This window comes from Malania oleifera, chromosome 5, assembly GCF_029873635.1.
Source record: "Malania oleifera isolate guangnan ecotype guangnan chromosome 5, ASM2987363v1, whole genome shotgun sequence".
NCBI classification, from domain to species: Eukaryota; Viridiplantae; Streptophyta; class Magnoliopsida; order Santalales; family Ximeniaceae; genus Malania; species Malania oleifera.
Genome location: NC_080421.1, coordinates 35,288,984 through 35,303,708, shown reverse-complemented (window position 1 = coordinate 35,303,708; position 14,725 = coordinate 35,288,984). Strand labels below are relative to the sequence as shown.

The window sequence follows — 14,725 nt, the reverse complement described above, 5'->3', positions numbered from 1 at the left end:
ATGGCGCAAAAGGCGAAGGATGCGCTGGAAAATGCTTATTCCACCTCTGATGGAGTTGAGAGACAGCAAGTGCCCGGTGAAAGCACCGATGATAGAAATAAAGCACTGAGACACCCTCAATGGACTAGGCAAGAAATGTTTGTGTTAATACAAGGGAAGAAGGTTATTGAGAATAGGGTTCGAAGGGGGCATAGATCTGCTTCAGCCTTGGGGTCAAACCAGCTGGAACCCAAGTGGGATTCAGTCTCATCATATTGCAAACAAAATGGAGTCAACAGAGGCCCAGTTCAGTGCAGGAATAGATGGAGTAATCTCATTGGAGGCTTCAAGAAGATTAGAACATGGGAATCACAGATAAAAGGGGAGGCTAAATCATTCTGGTTAATGAGGAACGATTTGAGGAAAGAGAGGAAACTGTTGGGATTCTTCGATAAGGAAGTTTATGATGCTTTGGATGGAAAGGCATTCAATGTTGCAGCAATTCCTCTTACACTAGTTATGGTAGTTGCGAATGCGAAGAATGAGAATGAAACAGAGACTGTAGAAGAAGAGGAAGAGGAGGAGGAGATTGAGATAGCTTTCGATAGCAGCCGAAATGCTGCTGTAGACGACAGTATGTTTTCAAATTTTGAACATGTTGGGCAGGAGGACGTTGGTGGGATCTCTAAGGAGGAAAACATGGGGACGGAAAGTCTCACAAAGACAGTCCCCACAAAGTTGCCCATTTAAGGTAATACAAGTCATGTCAAATTTCCTATTTTTGCAATAACCAATTTTTGGAATCTTGGGGCTTTGGATTTGCGCCAAAGATGTTTCCATTGTGCATAGAGACATGTTTTAGCACTACAAATGGCCAAGCATATGCTAATGATTAACATGTGCTTGCTCGAATATTTATTTTCTTCTTTCTAACAATCCTAACTTTGCCTTGGTTTCTAGGATTAATAAAGGAAATTACTTAAATGAATTTCCAAGGGCAAGATCCGTTGTCACTTGGAGAATATGGTTCATGTTGAGGATCAATTATGGACTGTTAGAAAGAAGAAAATAAATATTCAAGCAAATCCAGCCAGCACATGTTAATCATGAGCATATTCTTGGCCATTTGCAGTGCTAAAACATGTTTCTATGCACAATGGAAACATCTCTGGCGCAAATCCAAAGCCCCAAGATTCCGAAAATTGGTTATTGCAAGAATAGAAAATTTGACATGACTTGAATTACCTAAAATGGGCAACTATGTGGGGTCTGTCTTTGTGGGACTTTCTGTTCCCATGTTTTCCTCCTCAGGGATCCCACCAACGTCCTCCTGCCCAGCATGTTCAAAATTTGAAAACATACTGTCATCTATAGCAGCATTTCGGCTGCTATCAAAAGTTGTCTCAGTCTCATCCTCCTCCTCCTCTTCTACAATCTCTATTTCATTCTCATTATTCGCATTCGCAACTACTTTAACTAGTGTTAGAGGAATTGCTGCCACATTGAATGTCTTTCCATCCAAAGCATCATAGACTTCCCTATTGAAGAACCCCAGCAGTTTCCTCTCTTTCCTCAAATCGTTCCTCATTGGCCAGAATGATTCAGCCTCCCCTTTTACCTATGATTCCCATGTTCTAATCTTATTGAAGCCTCCAATGAGATTACTTCATCTATTCCTACACTGAACTGGGCCTCTGTTGACTCCATTTTGTTTGCAATATGATGAGACTGAATCCCACTTGGGTTCTAGCTGGTTTGACCCCAAGGCTGAAGCAGATCTACGCCCCCTTCAAACCCCATTCTCGATAACCTTCTTCCCCTGTATTAACACAAACATTTCTTGTCTAGTCCATCGAGGGTGTCTCAGTGCTTTATTTCTATCATCAGTGCTTTCACCGGGCACTTGCTGTCTCTCAACTCCATCAGAGATGGAATAAGCATTTTCCTGCGCATCCTTCGCCTTTTGCGCCATTCACACTGGAGCTTTGGTATCCCAGATCAGTATAGTTGGTTGAAGTTGCTGACCAGTATCTTGGTTCAATACCAATTCCTCTGTTTCATGATAAAGGCAGGCATGGATCAGACTTCAGAGTCTAATCTTTCTCTCCGCTCTTCTTTACCAAGGGTTAGTTGGACCAAGCCTTATATTCCTTGGGCTGCATGCATGTATATTAATAATATAGATATAGATAATATTTTGACACAAATAGGGGAATCACTATAGATATAGATATAGGGATCTATTTGTACATGGTTCTTGTTGTAGCCATGGATCCTAGTTGTTAGGGCATCCTCTTTTGCTAGAGAATCCCACCGTTGTCTCCCATCAACTGCCACCACTATTTTTGAAATTCTCCATTAGCCTTAATCTGCTATTGTCCCTCCACGGATCAAGATTGAGGTGGGCTCTGTGCCTGCTTGCTTGGAGATACTCCCCTTTGATAAAGGTAGACACACTAAGGGGGTGTTTTGTTTCCGGAATGTGAGTTTGAGTAATATAATATTAATATGAAAACATACCCATGTTTGGTTCACAACAAAAATGAAATATTCCAAACATCTAACATTCCCATTTTATATGATTTGCTCACAATTTGGATTACCAAATTATAGGTGGTATTATAAGTTTCCAAGAATGGGACAATACATTATACCCAATCATTTTGAACTAACTTGATCCATCCCCAAAATTTACAATTGGATGCTGAGCAGCCTAGCAGGGAGTAGCTGGATTTGGTTTATGATCCAAATTCCAAGCGGTAGAGCTCAATTCCTGACGGCGAAAAATTCACACATTCGTCTACCTCCTGCTATTTGAGTCCATTGTCATCACCATAAGGAAGACTGACGACGCTGATTCGACAAGATCAACGATGTAGAGGCGGTGACTCCTGAGATTCGTGCCAAAGGACAAGAAGTTGCGTTGAAGAAGCTAGAGAAGTTGCTTTTGGAGCCATTGTGCGTGGTGTTGAGGAAGTCAACTCCACATGAATCAAACCAAGCACCTATCGCTACTGTATTTAATGGAGGACTCCCTAGAGAGCTACCCGCGGCAGGTGTTGACAATGTTGGTGGGCACGACAGTCTAACATGGTTCATGAAGAATCATTGACAGGAAAAGGGGTTTTGAGATGTAAAGGATAGAGCCGGTGGTGGACAGGGGTGGCAAAAGGTCAAAACTGGTGATCGTGACCTGTTCATTTAAATCGGTTTAGGTTTTATACTAGGGACCTGTTTATAAACGGATGAATTCGAATTTGGGTTGGGTCCAGGTGACCGATTTATTTGACTACTAATCTACTATATAAACATAACACATAAAACCCTAATTTATATTCCACTCCTGCATAGCTGCACTCTAGTCTCCACACTCTCCACTGCCTTGCTCTTGTGCCCTTGCCTGTTTGCCCAGCACGCCCCACGCCGTCACGATGGTGGTTGTTTCGGTGGTTTTTTGTGGTCAATGTGAAGGCTTCTTGAATCCTGATCATCCACTCGCAGCCGCGGAAGCACGTAGAGCTACAGAAGAGCCAAGGGCAAGTGAAGATCTAGAAATGTGGTAAATATGCTAATGAATTGACCATCCATGCACTCTCCCTCTCCAAATCCAAAGTAAAAAAGAAGGCAAAGATCGAAGCTTTGGAGGATCTGAGTCCAATTTTAGGCGACTCAGATTCGATTCTACACTCGATTAACCCTGACTTCACCGCCGCTGAGTTCTCTGCTACTGCCGGCCTTTGTCGTTGCCTTGAAGAACACCACCACGAGCGATTTACAAAGGTTCAGAGGTGCTATGGTTATTTTCATCCTCCAATTTCTAATCTTCCTTTTATTTTTTCAACAGGGTCAGGGAGGGCATATTGGGGGCATAGATTAGGTTTTGAGCGTGTTGACTCGGGTCAGGGAGAGCGTGCTTGTCTTGATTTTTAAAAAATATATTATAAAATGTTTAAAACTTTTTAAAGTTAATATATTATATTTTTTAAATGGACCTCTTTAATACCCGTTTATTAAACGGGTATTAATCATCTATTTTACATGTTTAAAATTTTCCAAGTCTGTAATCAGAATGCCATAACAGCATAACTCTTGTATTTTTTTTTTCCTAGGAAGATTTTCACTATGTTAATTTATTGAAAAATTTTCATCATTTAGATTTCAATTTCAAATTTTTTTTAATTGAGTTGGTTATTTCATGATTAAATTTGAATTTAATGGTAAATTTTGATTTCAAAGGACCATAAAACTTTAAACACGAAAATTTATGGATGGATTATTTGAATTTTTAAAATCATTTGGTAAATATAATATTGTGCACTTATCTTTAGACAAAAAATTATAAAATTTGAGAAACATTTAATGAGTTTTATAAAAAAAAAATGATTGAAGAAGAAAGTATCAATGGACATAAAGAGCCAAAAAAATTATAAAAGTTACAAAGATTTTTAAAATTTTAAATTAAAATTTAATTTATTAAATTATTTATGCACTTATTAATTTAAATATTTTAATTAAAAATAATTTGTAAACTAAGGATATTTTTTTTTTAAAAAAAATGGTTGAATAAAAAATGATTGAAATTTATTTAGGTCTCTTTATTAAATGAATAGAATAGATAAAATAGTTTTCAAATTAAATTTATTCATTACTCATCCCTTATGCTTATAATTGAATTTGCCAAAGGTAAATCTTTAGGAAGCGTGTGATGCTACCTAACATGTCAGTCACACTTTGACAAAAAATGAGACATAGGTACTTTAAATTTCATCGTTCTTATGTTTTGTTTGTTTTATATTTAAATGTAATTTTTATTTTATGTTTTCGTACAATTTTGATATTAGATTATTTTATTAGTTTAGGATTTATCTCGAGACAGATGTGAGGAGAGGGCAGTGAGAAGCAGAAACAAAATTGGGGAAAAAAAAAATGAGGTATAATATAAGATTAGATCTCAAAATATTAATTAGCATAAATATTAATACTTTTAATTAATATTTAAAATATTATTTTATTAAAAATTGATTTTTTATGAATATTTCTAATTAGAAAATTATTAATATTTACATTAAAATATTTTTAACTGTCATTTTAATATTTTTAGTTAAAAATTAATTTGAAAAATAATTCAAAATTTATTTGCAATATCTTTAATTAACATTTCTTATATATCTTCTAATTAAAATAATTAATCTTTATGCTAATTTCAAATTTCAATGTCTAAAATTTAAAATACTCCAAAAATTGATCCAAAAAGTAAGATTTTCCTAAAACTTATTTATATTGAGAGGTAAGAATATGTTGACCATATTTCTTAAGAAATTCTTAGAAATGTGGATGTACCTATTTAGAAGATGATTCATATTTTAAATTTTTTTAAAATTTTAAATAAAATTTTGATTTATTAACTATTTATACACCAAAGATTTTAATTAATTAAAATTATTTGTAAATTAAGAACATTTTTAAAAAAGATAGTTAAATAAAAAAATCAAAATCGTTTAGTAGAGATAAAGATAATTTTCAAATAAATTTATCAATTACTCGTGCATTAGGCTTATCAATGAATCGGCCAAAGGTGAAATCAGCCCAGTTGGCAGCCTACATGGCACCACATGGCCAAATCTGAACCGCGCAGTATCTCCACATATATCCGACGGCAGAGACGCGCTAATTGCGCATGCCCATCTCCGGGAAGCGTGTGCCCAGCTGAAACCGATCGCAAGACACCAGGCGCCACCTGACACGTCGGATAGACCCTCATCAAAACGAGACACGTGTCCACCCAGTACAATCAAGAGGCCACCGTGGACCCGTTTCCCCGAAGGCAGGAATCCTAATCCCAGTTGGTACTTTGGCATTATAAATTCTTTCCCAAATCGAATCAGTTCTGTGTCTCCGTAATTGCTTCGCTTCTAATTCACCTAATTCCCAGATTTCGGTTGGTGGGACATTCCTGGAGCGATCAATAATGGAAGCTTCCGGCGCCGTTCTCCGGCCATCCGTTTCGTGTGGTTATCGGCGGCAATCTGAAATTTTTTCTCTGGAGGCTAGCCGGAAGCTGTTGTGTGGGTGTAGTTCCGGTTGTTGTGGGTTTTCCGATCAGGGCCATTCACAAAATCATTACGCGCCGCCCCGCTGTGGCGGCGGGGGGAATCAGAGGGAACAGGGGAAGAGATCGGGTGCGCTCACATCTAAGAAGAAGATGAAATTGGTGAAGGGATTGAGGAGGGACTTGTCCGCATTTTCCGATATGGGTTTTGGCTTAGATCCTGGCAATGGCTTGGTGGACGAAGTCAAGGCCAAGATGATTTCGGTAATTAGTTTTATTTTCATCCATTCTATTGTGAAATTATGCCCATGATTTTAATCTACTCTTCTGTATTATTTGATGGATTCTTGTGAGAACCCAGAACAGGGTAACCCCTCTCCACCCCCAAAAAGAAAAATCATCTTAACACAATATTTTTTTTTTTTAGCTCTTCTCCAAATTTCGTAGTTAAATTGTACATCTTAACGGGTGCCGCAAATTTGCAGGAAGCGGCGGAGGTTCTGCGGATACAATTGGAACAGGTAAGGGCAGCGGAGAAGGAATCCAAGAGGAGGAGAAAGCTACAAGCGAAGGTCGCCAATCTCAATCCGAAACATCACAATACACCCGTAGTCGATAATTTTGAAGATTCCTCTGGCTCTTCCTGCTCCGAATCAAGCGACGAGGAACGCGGGGAGGAGGTCGTCTTGAGCCGCCTGAGAAGCGAAGCAGCCCCGGCGCAACCGCCGGCTGTAGTGCTCCGTGATCCGGAAGCAGCAGGGGGCTCAATTCAGCAGAGGAAGAATGGTTTTGTTGATGCTCAAGCCTCACTAATTGATTTTCTTGAAAAGGATTGCAGTGGTTGCTGTGAAATTGGTGGGTCGAAGAAGAAGGAAGAGAAGAGGATAGAGGTATGCATGGGGGGGAAGTGCAGGAAATCAGGAGCGGCGGCGTTGATGGCGGAATTCGAGAGGGCTGTTGGGGAAGAAGGGGCTGTGGTCGGGTGCAAATGCATGGGCAAGTGCAGGGTTGGTCCTAATGTCAGGGTTTCAAGTAGTTCATCAACAACAGCAGCCATTAATCCTCTGTGCATAGGGGTTGGATTGGAGGATGTGGGTGTCATCGTCTCCAATTTATTTGGTGATGAACGGAGTCCAGCCGTGCTTGCGTGCCCGCCGATTTAATCACAGGGCTAGGAAGTGAAGTCATAATATTCATGGACGGGGGAGATTGATGATTAAAAGAAAAATAAAAAAAAAATCCCACTTCATCAGAATTTATGTGTTGATCAAAATGTAAATAATTTACGCTTTAGATTTCATTGTTCTCACTTCTCATGTTCTATTTGTTTTATATTTGCTATTGTGAATATGAGTTGCAATTTTTATTGTGTTTTTGAAAGTGATATTGTAATATAAAGACGGGGTGAATGGGTATTTAGGCCGGAAGTTTGATTAATTTTAAAATTTATTTATCATGTGTTCTAACCATTTCAATCATGACGAAAATCTAATCAGCAAAATATGACTTACTATATTTCCAGCAGATTAATACAAGTGACAAAATATTTAACCATACAAATATTAATTTTGTATTTAAACAATTAATCAATCAAAATCAAGTGACCCACCAAATTAAACCAAATTTGAATTTTCAACTTACAACCGCATTTGTTTACAAAGCATATTTAAATCATTCAAAACATTCACAAATCATACTAAGCATTCATACCATTCTACTCACAATATATTATTAACAGCATATGAATATCAAATGAATTAAAAAGAAAAAGATAGGCGGAAAGAAGAACATCGTGATTTTTTATAAGATTGAAGATTGAATATCTTGATTTTTTTACAAGACTCGATGATGTGCCCACGTCCTTACCTCAAGCAACTAATTGTCAGGATCTCCATTCAATAGGTGGAGTACCTCTCTCCTTTCAGTAGGTGGAGCACTTCTCTAGAAAGAACGCCCCTTTTATTAGGCAACGATTCACACTCGAATTGTCACTTTACAACTCAAACAGCAGCCGATTTTTCGTACAATAAGAAACTTTCTCAAAAGAGCGGATTTGTACAGATTAAAATCACTAATATACTCTCAAAGATGAGTTGTTATGAAGCTCAACAAGTTTTCTACTTTTTGTAGATTAAAAGATGAGAAATCAAGAGTAAAAAACTAGAAAAAAATTTCAGCTTCGAAGAATGGCGCACAACAGTGTATGAAGGTTGAAATCAATGAGAATTTTGTGCGATTGGATTGCCCTAACATGATTAGGGTTACCCTTAAATAGATGGGTTTGAAATTTTACCGTTTGCCCAAAGTTTAGAAAATATTTTCTTTAAATGGAAAGAAATTGCGATGTTCGCAACTTAAATTGCAAACTTTGGTCGCCCAAACTAAGTACAAGATATGAATTTCAAATAGGCAATAGCCTTTCGGTTGCCCAAACTTTGACTTCGATCGCCTGAACCTGTTCGAGTGATAATCAATATGCATGAAATCATGCAATGACGTCTCATATAGATATTAAGATATTTATAGCCAATTTACATTTAGCTTTTTTTCTATGCCTTAATTACTGGACTCCAAGCACTCAGTATTTAGAGAAAAAGAATAATAATATTTTTTCAATTACATTTATTCACAAAATATTTATTCCTAACCTATAAAATTGTCATACAGGATTTAAAAGCTTAAAAGTATTAAAAAGATATGTTGTCATTGTGAAGTGAATTAAAAAAAAAATTAAAATTTATGCATTCAATTTCAAATCAAAATAGTTAATTTCGGGACATGTAATTTGACTAGGAGACATACAAAATTTATAAATCCTTTAAAGGGTAAAAAAAAAAAAATTATGATATTGAAATTAAACTTTAGAAAAAAAAAAGTAAAGAAGGAGAAAAAATAAAAAAGACGTCAAACAAGAAGAGAGAGAGAGAGAAAAAAAAAAAGCGTGATGGAAAAGTCATTGAATCCCGTAGATACTGCATTTTATCCTAGACTTTATATAGAAAAATTTTAGATTTTTTTTAAAATTATTTTTGTTTTAATTTTAATATTCTCTAGGGTCTTCCCCTAGATGCGGGTCTTTCATTTCGCTCATTCTCATCACCCGGTTCATGTACATAGTAAATTGTTTTACAATATGTTTTCATTAGTACAATTAATAAAAAAAAAAATTATAAAAAAAAAAAAAGCTTAAAGCCCTAGCGATTCCAGTAGATCAGTCTCAAAGGAGAGGGTCAGTTAGTGGTGGAATAATGTGTTAATGGATGAAATTAAGAAAAAAATCAATCATGCCAGTTATTCTCAATTGCCAATCACTTTCAATTGGTTAGAAATTGATTGATCAGAATGGGGAGGGTTAGATGTCTCATATGGACAAAGTCAAAGAGAGTGACAAAGAGAAATTGAGTGGGGGACAGGGCTCTTCTCCCATACCCTTAAACATAATAATAATAATAATAATAATAATAATAATAATAATTATTATTATTATTATTATTATTATTATTATTATTATTATTTTTTACGAAGAAGGAGAATGCACCCTAAAATTCATCAACAATATGGTTATCATCATATTTATTTTTCATCTTACAATCAAAAAGAAATTTTCAAAAATAAACTAGTTTCATAGTCTGAATTATAATCCCGTTTGCATTCTACACGATTTATTTAAAGTTGGTCGATCTAAGAATAAAAATATAGTTAAGATTCAAATCCCTCCAATTAAAAATTTTATGTTAAAACTAAACTTTAATAATTAATAATTAATTAAGTTGAACAGTGGAGAGTAATGAACTAATTACTTAAATGAATTAATTGAGTACTTGAAAGATCTTGGACACCAATATATTATATAAAAAAATGACCATAATAAAATCATAATCACCTTTCGAACAGATAATATAGTTACTATTAATTAAGAATATATTATACACATGTTGTTTATGGTGTGACTCTTATACTTTGGATTTCATAAACAAAGAAGGAAGAAAAACATAAAGGGGCAACACAACAGGGACTTGTGGACGAGTGCCTTATGCTCGTCGACGAGTATATCCTGAGAGTAGAAAAATCTCGGAGTTTTGGAGATACCGAGAGCAGAAAAATGGGCTCGTCTACGAATGCCCTTTTCTCGTTGACAGGTTCCCTTCTCTGGATCGTCGACGAATCCCCTGTACTCATCGACGAGTGTGCTTGGGTTGCGAGTAGTTTTTTGAATTTTGAATTTGAATATTGGGGTGGTTGGGTAATTGGAGAGAAACCTCCGAAACACTGTTATATATGTCATTCTGGGCATGTATTGAGTGTGTGTGATCCTTTTGAGAAGTGTATTGTATACTTTGAGATTTCTTTAGTGAAATTCTTGTGCCATTGTGTTAGCCTTAGTGCAATCCCAAGAGGGGGGATGAATTGGAGATTTAAAATTTTGTCATAGGTTTATCTAATCCAATAATCAGTATTACGTAATCTAGAGGTAGTCTAAGCAATTTCAAGTCCAAACAGATATTTAACATACAGGTGCAGAAAATAAAGTGTAGAAAATAAATTGATACCAAATATGTTATCGGAGTTCGACCAATATATGTGTAGCGTGATCATTGATTTATTGGGTGTCAACAAGCTTTATACCCAATATTTTTCCCATAATAGATTCCACCAGACACATATATTGTGGACTTCTTAGTTCCTTAAAATTTTGGAAGTCATCTCTTTCCTAAGCAATAAATATATATATATATATTCATGTGATCATTAATTTATTGGGTGTCAACCAGCTTGATATCCAATATTTTACCCGTAATAGATTCCGCAATTTAAAATATTACATATTATTTCAAGTTACGACTTCCCAAATTGTTATAATAACTATGACTATAATAATTTCTAAAACTGTATTACTTAATTTCCATGCATCGAATTGTATTTTGTGCAACAAATCTCTATGGCTTCCCACCTGTTTTGAACTCATTCAAATGCGTATAATCAGAATAAATATTCTAGCTTATTAACTGGTCTTGATCTTGCTCTTTATCGATTATAGCATTCCAAAGAAAATTAGTTGTCACATCTCAAATCACAACCGTTGATTCTAATGCTACTTTTTTATAATGCTTCAAAATCTATCATCTATGGCCAATCACATACAAACAGACCATGACCAAAAAGCTTAAGTTGCTTTGCTAGATGCGAGTCAGCCATACATATTATCCACTAATATTTTTTTTACCTATTTAGTATAGGTTATTTGGAATACAACTTGAGGGAATGAAATTTAATTTCATACTCGATAAGGTCATACTTTTCATAAAAAAATTATTATATTTTTTTCCAACCTCTTATTATGCGGCAAACAGAGCACGACCTTGTAGGAAACAGATATAAGAGAACAACTAGGGAAAAAGGCATTACTGTAAAGGCCAAGGGGAACACTCCAATAGTGAGTTTGGATCTTAACAGTAGCAAAACTAAAAAGAAAGTAGCTAGGCAAGACTAAGGGCTTCTTCCCCACCCATTTAGCTTCCTCTCATGCTCCATCACCCCCCTTCTCTTGGGTCTTCTTTGCTTCAACTGTCGGTGGAAGTCGGCGCTCTTCTGCTTAAGCTCTTTCTGGAACTGCGCATGGTCACTGAGGATCTTCTGCTTTTTTTCCCAAGATGCGTAGTCGTGATTGGGCTCAGAACTGGACTTCTTTGACGAGAAGCCAAAGCAACAGGCCATTTCGATCCAAAGCCTTGAATTTTCGAAAGAGCGTCCCAGCAATAATTAATATGCATGGAATCATATAGCATTGCCATGCTTTATTATATAGTATGTACGTGTGTATCTACAATTCCTTAATTTATGTCAACTACCATATTCAGCTAGCATGCTTGCAGAAGAGGAACGTTGAACAAATATTCGTCTTTCCATTTAAAACGGGCTTGTGACTCTCTCTCTCTCTCTCTCTCTCTATATATATATATATATATATATATATATATATATATATACGATTCCCTTGTAATTAATTGATTTAGGAGTGTATCAAATTTTAGGAAACTTCCAAAATATTATAATTAAATAACCCTATAACCTCATTAAAATGTCTAACTTAATAATTTCTCTCATACATGTGAGAGGTATTATTTAGCCTGGATCGTGACCGTGTACCTCTCACAGTATTTTAGTGGGCCAAAAATTAATGTAATATAATATAACATAATTTGATTGGTGGGTTATAAATTTTACATGGAGAAATTCTTCCTTTCAAGTATTTTTCTTTCTAGTTGTTTTGAGCAGAGCTAAACATTATGGTGGTCATAGTCGAGGAAGGTTTAATTCAAATTCTTAATATACTACATAGGGGGAATAGTGTGAATACTTAATTTTATCAATTAATTAAAGTCTCTTTATCTTTTAAAAGTAAAATAACATACTTTCAAAAGTAATAAAAGTGCATTAATAAAATTGATTCTAAATATGACAAGATTAGAGTGATGAATGGACATTTTAATGGCTAAAAATTAGGACATTCATGAGGAGGCAAGTTTGAATCTTTGGAAGAATGAAAAGTGATTAGAGATGGGAGATGGCTACCTTCCATTTTGTATAACTAATAAAAATTTGTATGAAATACTTTCATTTAGGGTGTGTTTATTTTGATAACTACGGTTGACCAAAATGTATTGGATTAAACTAAATTGGACTAAACTGGCTATAAAAACTATTCTACCCATATTTGGTTTTCCATCTACAAAAGACAAGATAATTGTAGGCAAATTTATTTTTAATAAAAAATACCCTCAACAAAAGCAATTTTAGTAAATGAGCGACAAAACAATTAAACACAAAAAATAACTCAAAACTCGATGGTTAGTTTCACTTCTTGGAAATTGCCACGCCTAGAAATTGTAGATCTCACAAACTTGCACTTGTGTATGCCTCACTAATGAGAAATCATTGAGTATATTGGATCTATCACATCATTTATAAACTAATCTAATTAAATAGTGATAAATTTTTCCCTGAATAGACCACATAAGCAAATCCTAATTAATTATTCTTTTCCAAAATAAATCTCTGTCTCCTTAATTTCTTTTTTAGGAGATTAAATATATCATTTTCCCTTTTATACCATTTATATTTATACATTTTTAAAAGAAAAATAGCACTAGGAAGTAGAAAAAAAAAAATTAAGTTCAAGATAGAACATGAGCTTATTTACCTGAAGAAAGGGAAAAGAAAATAAATTAAGCTACCTAGTAAAATAAATCTAGAATTGAGACTATATATTTACTTGAAAATGTATATAATTGGCATATAAGTAGATTGTGAAAGAATATAAAGTTATCCTCAAAGGGTGGCTCAGGTGACAAACTCAAGGTTCTCTTGGTTAAATGGTCAGGGTTTGAGTCATGAGACTTACGTTCCATTTGAGATAATACCTTGATATTTAAATGGACTTGATATTTAAGTGGAAAAGGACAGAGTGATTGACTCATTATTCTAGTGGATTAGTTGAGTATCCAAAAGGTCTCAAAAGCCTTGTATATATAGTTGGTATATAGGTATATGTTTACCCAAAAAAAAAAAGTAAAATAAAATTGGTACTACACCACCTACGATCTTGTCATATACTCCAAAAGAGTATAGAATAATTCAAACATAATAAATACATTGTATATATGCTACGCCCCCTAGAAATTTTTTCCTTGAAACCCAACCTATTCAACTTCCCAATTCAAAACTCGAAAAGTAGCGCCGAGTAACCGAGCCAAATCGTCGATTATTTCAGACAAACTATCAATGGTTTATTCCCAAGATCAAACAGTCAATGTGACAGTCGATGGTCTCTGCCAAACCGTCGGCGGTTTCTTCCTTAACCTGAAACCATTGAACAAAACCGTCAACAATTTTAGACAAATAGTCACGAGTTTCTTTGTGAGACCAAACTATCGATGCAACTCTACAAAACTGTTGACAATTTCTTCTGTAAACCAACTTATCTATTTTTTCACCATTTTTTATTTATACATGTGTTCCACTCAAAATATGAGCCATATATTACAACAATCTTCACCTTGGTGAATATACACCTCTTAGGAGAAAACCAAAAACATAACCCACAACTCCACCTGGGACAATAGGTTGGGATGCCTCCCATCTAGCAACTAGAGATGTTGATAAATTCCAAGTAATGCTTGAACTTATCCATGGTAACAGACTTTGTCAACATGTCTGCTGCATTTTCAAAGGTGTGAACTTTCACAAGCAAGAGTTCATTAGAAGAAACCAATTCTTGAATCTCATGAAATCTCATATATATATATATATATATATATATATATATATATATATTTGTGCTTGGTCCTTGCATGATACACCTAGTTCTTCGTAAAATAAAAGACATTCTACCTTTCATAATGCAATTGAACTCCATCTTACTGAATACCTAGCTCCTTGACCAATCCTTTAAGCCATTCCTTAGTAGTTTCATCTACTACCATATACTCTGACTCAATTGAGATAGTGCAACTAGAGAGTGTTCTGTGGACCTCCAACAAATAGGCTCTCCCACAAGGGTGAACACATACCCTGTTGTAGTAGTACCCCTCAAGTATCTGAAAATCTACTTGACTACATCCTAATGCTGTCGACCCAGATTTGACAGAAACTTACTCACCACACGGACAACTTGTGCTAGATCTGGTATTATACATA

General features: G+C 35.2%; 3 protein-coding genes across 3 annotated transcripts; 2 read left to right on the top strand and 1 right to left on the bottom strand.

Moving 5' to 3' along the window:
- On the top strand, positions 1 to 729 carry LOC131155922 (trihelix transcription factor ASR3-like). Its single transcript, XM_058109381.1, has one exon. The coding sequence runs from the start codon at positions 1 to 3 to the stop codon at positions 727 to 729; it is 729 nt and encodes a 242-aa protein (XP_057965364.1).
- A 508-nt stretch (positions 730 to 1,237) lies between these two features.
- On the bottom strand, positions 1,238 to 1,951 carry LOC131155921 (trihelix transcription factor ASR3-like). Its single transcript, XM_058109380.1, has 2 exons — positions 1,775 to 1,951; positions 1,238 to 1,597 (listed from the first exon to the last, which is right to left on the bottom strand). Exons 1-2 carry the CDS (start codon positions 1,949 to 1,951, stop codon positions 1,238 to 1,240), a joined length of 537 nt encoding a protein of 178 aa, XP_057965363.1.
- A 577-nt stretch (positions 1,952 to 2,528) lies between these two features.
- On the top strand, positions 2,529 to 7,408 carry LOC131155188 (diacylglycerol O-acyltransferase 3). The gene is made up of 3 exons (XM_058108140.1): positions 2,529 to 3,767; positions 5,532 to 6,292; positions 6,514 to 7,408. The coding sequence occupies exons 2-3, from the start codon at positions 5,948 to 5,950 to the stop codon at positions 7,189 to 7,191; spliced, it is 1,023 nt and encodes a 340-aa protein (XP_057964123.1). The 5' UTR covers positions 2,529 to 3,767; positions 5,532 to 5,947; the 3' UTR covers positions 7,192 to 7,408.
- The last annotated feature ends 7,317 nt before the right edge of the window (positions 7,409 to 14,725 follow it).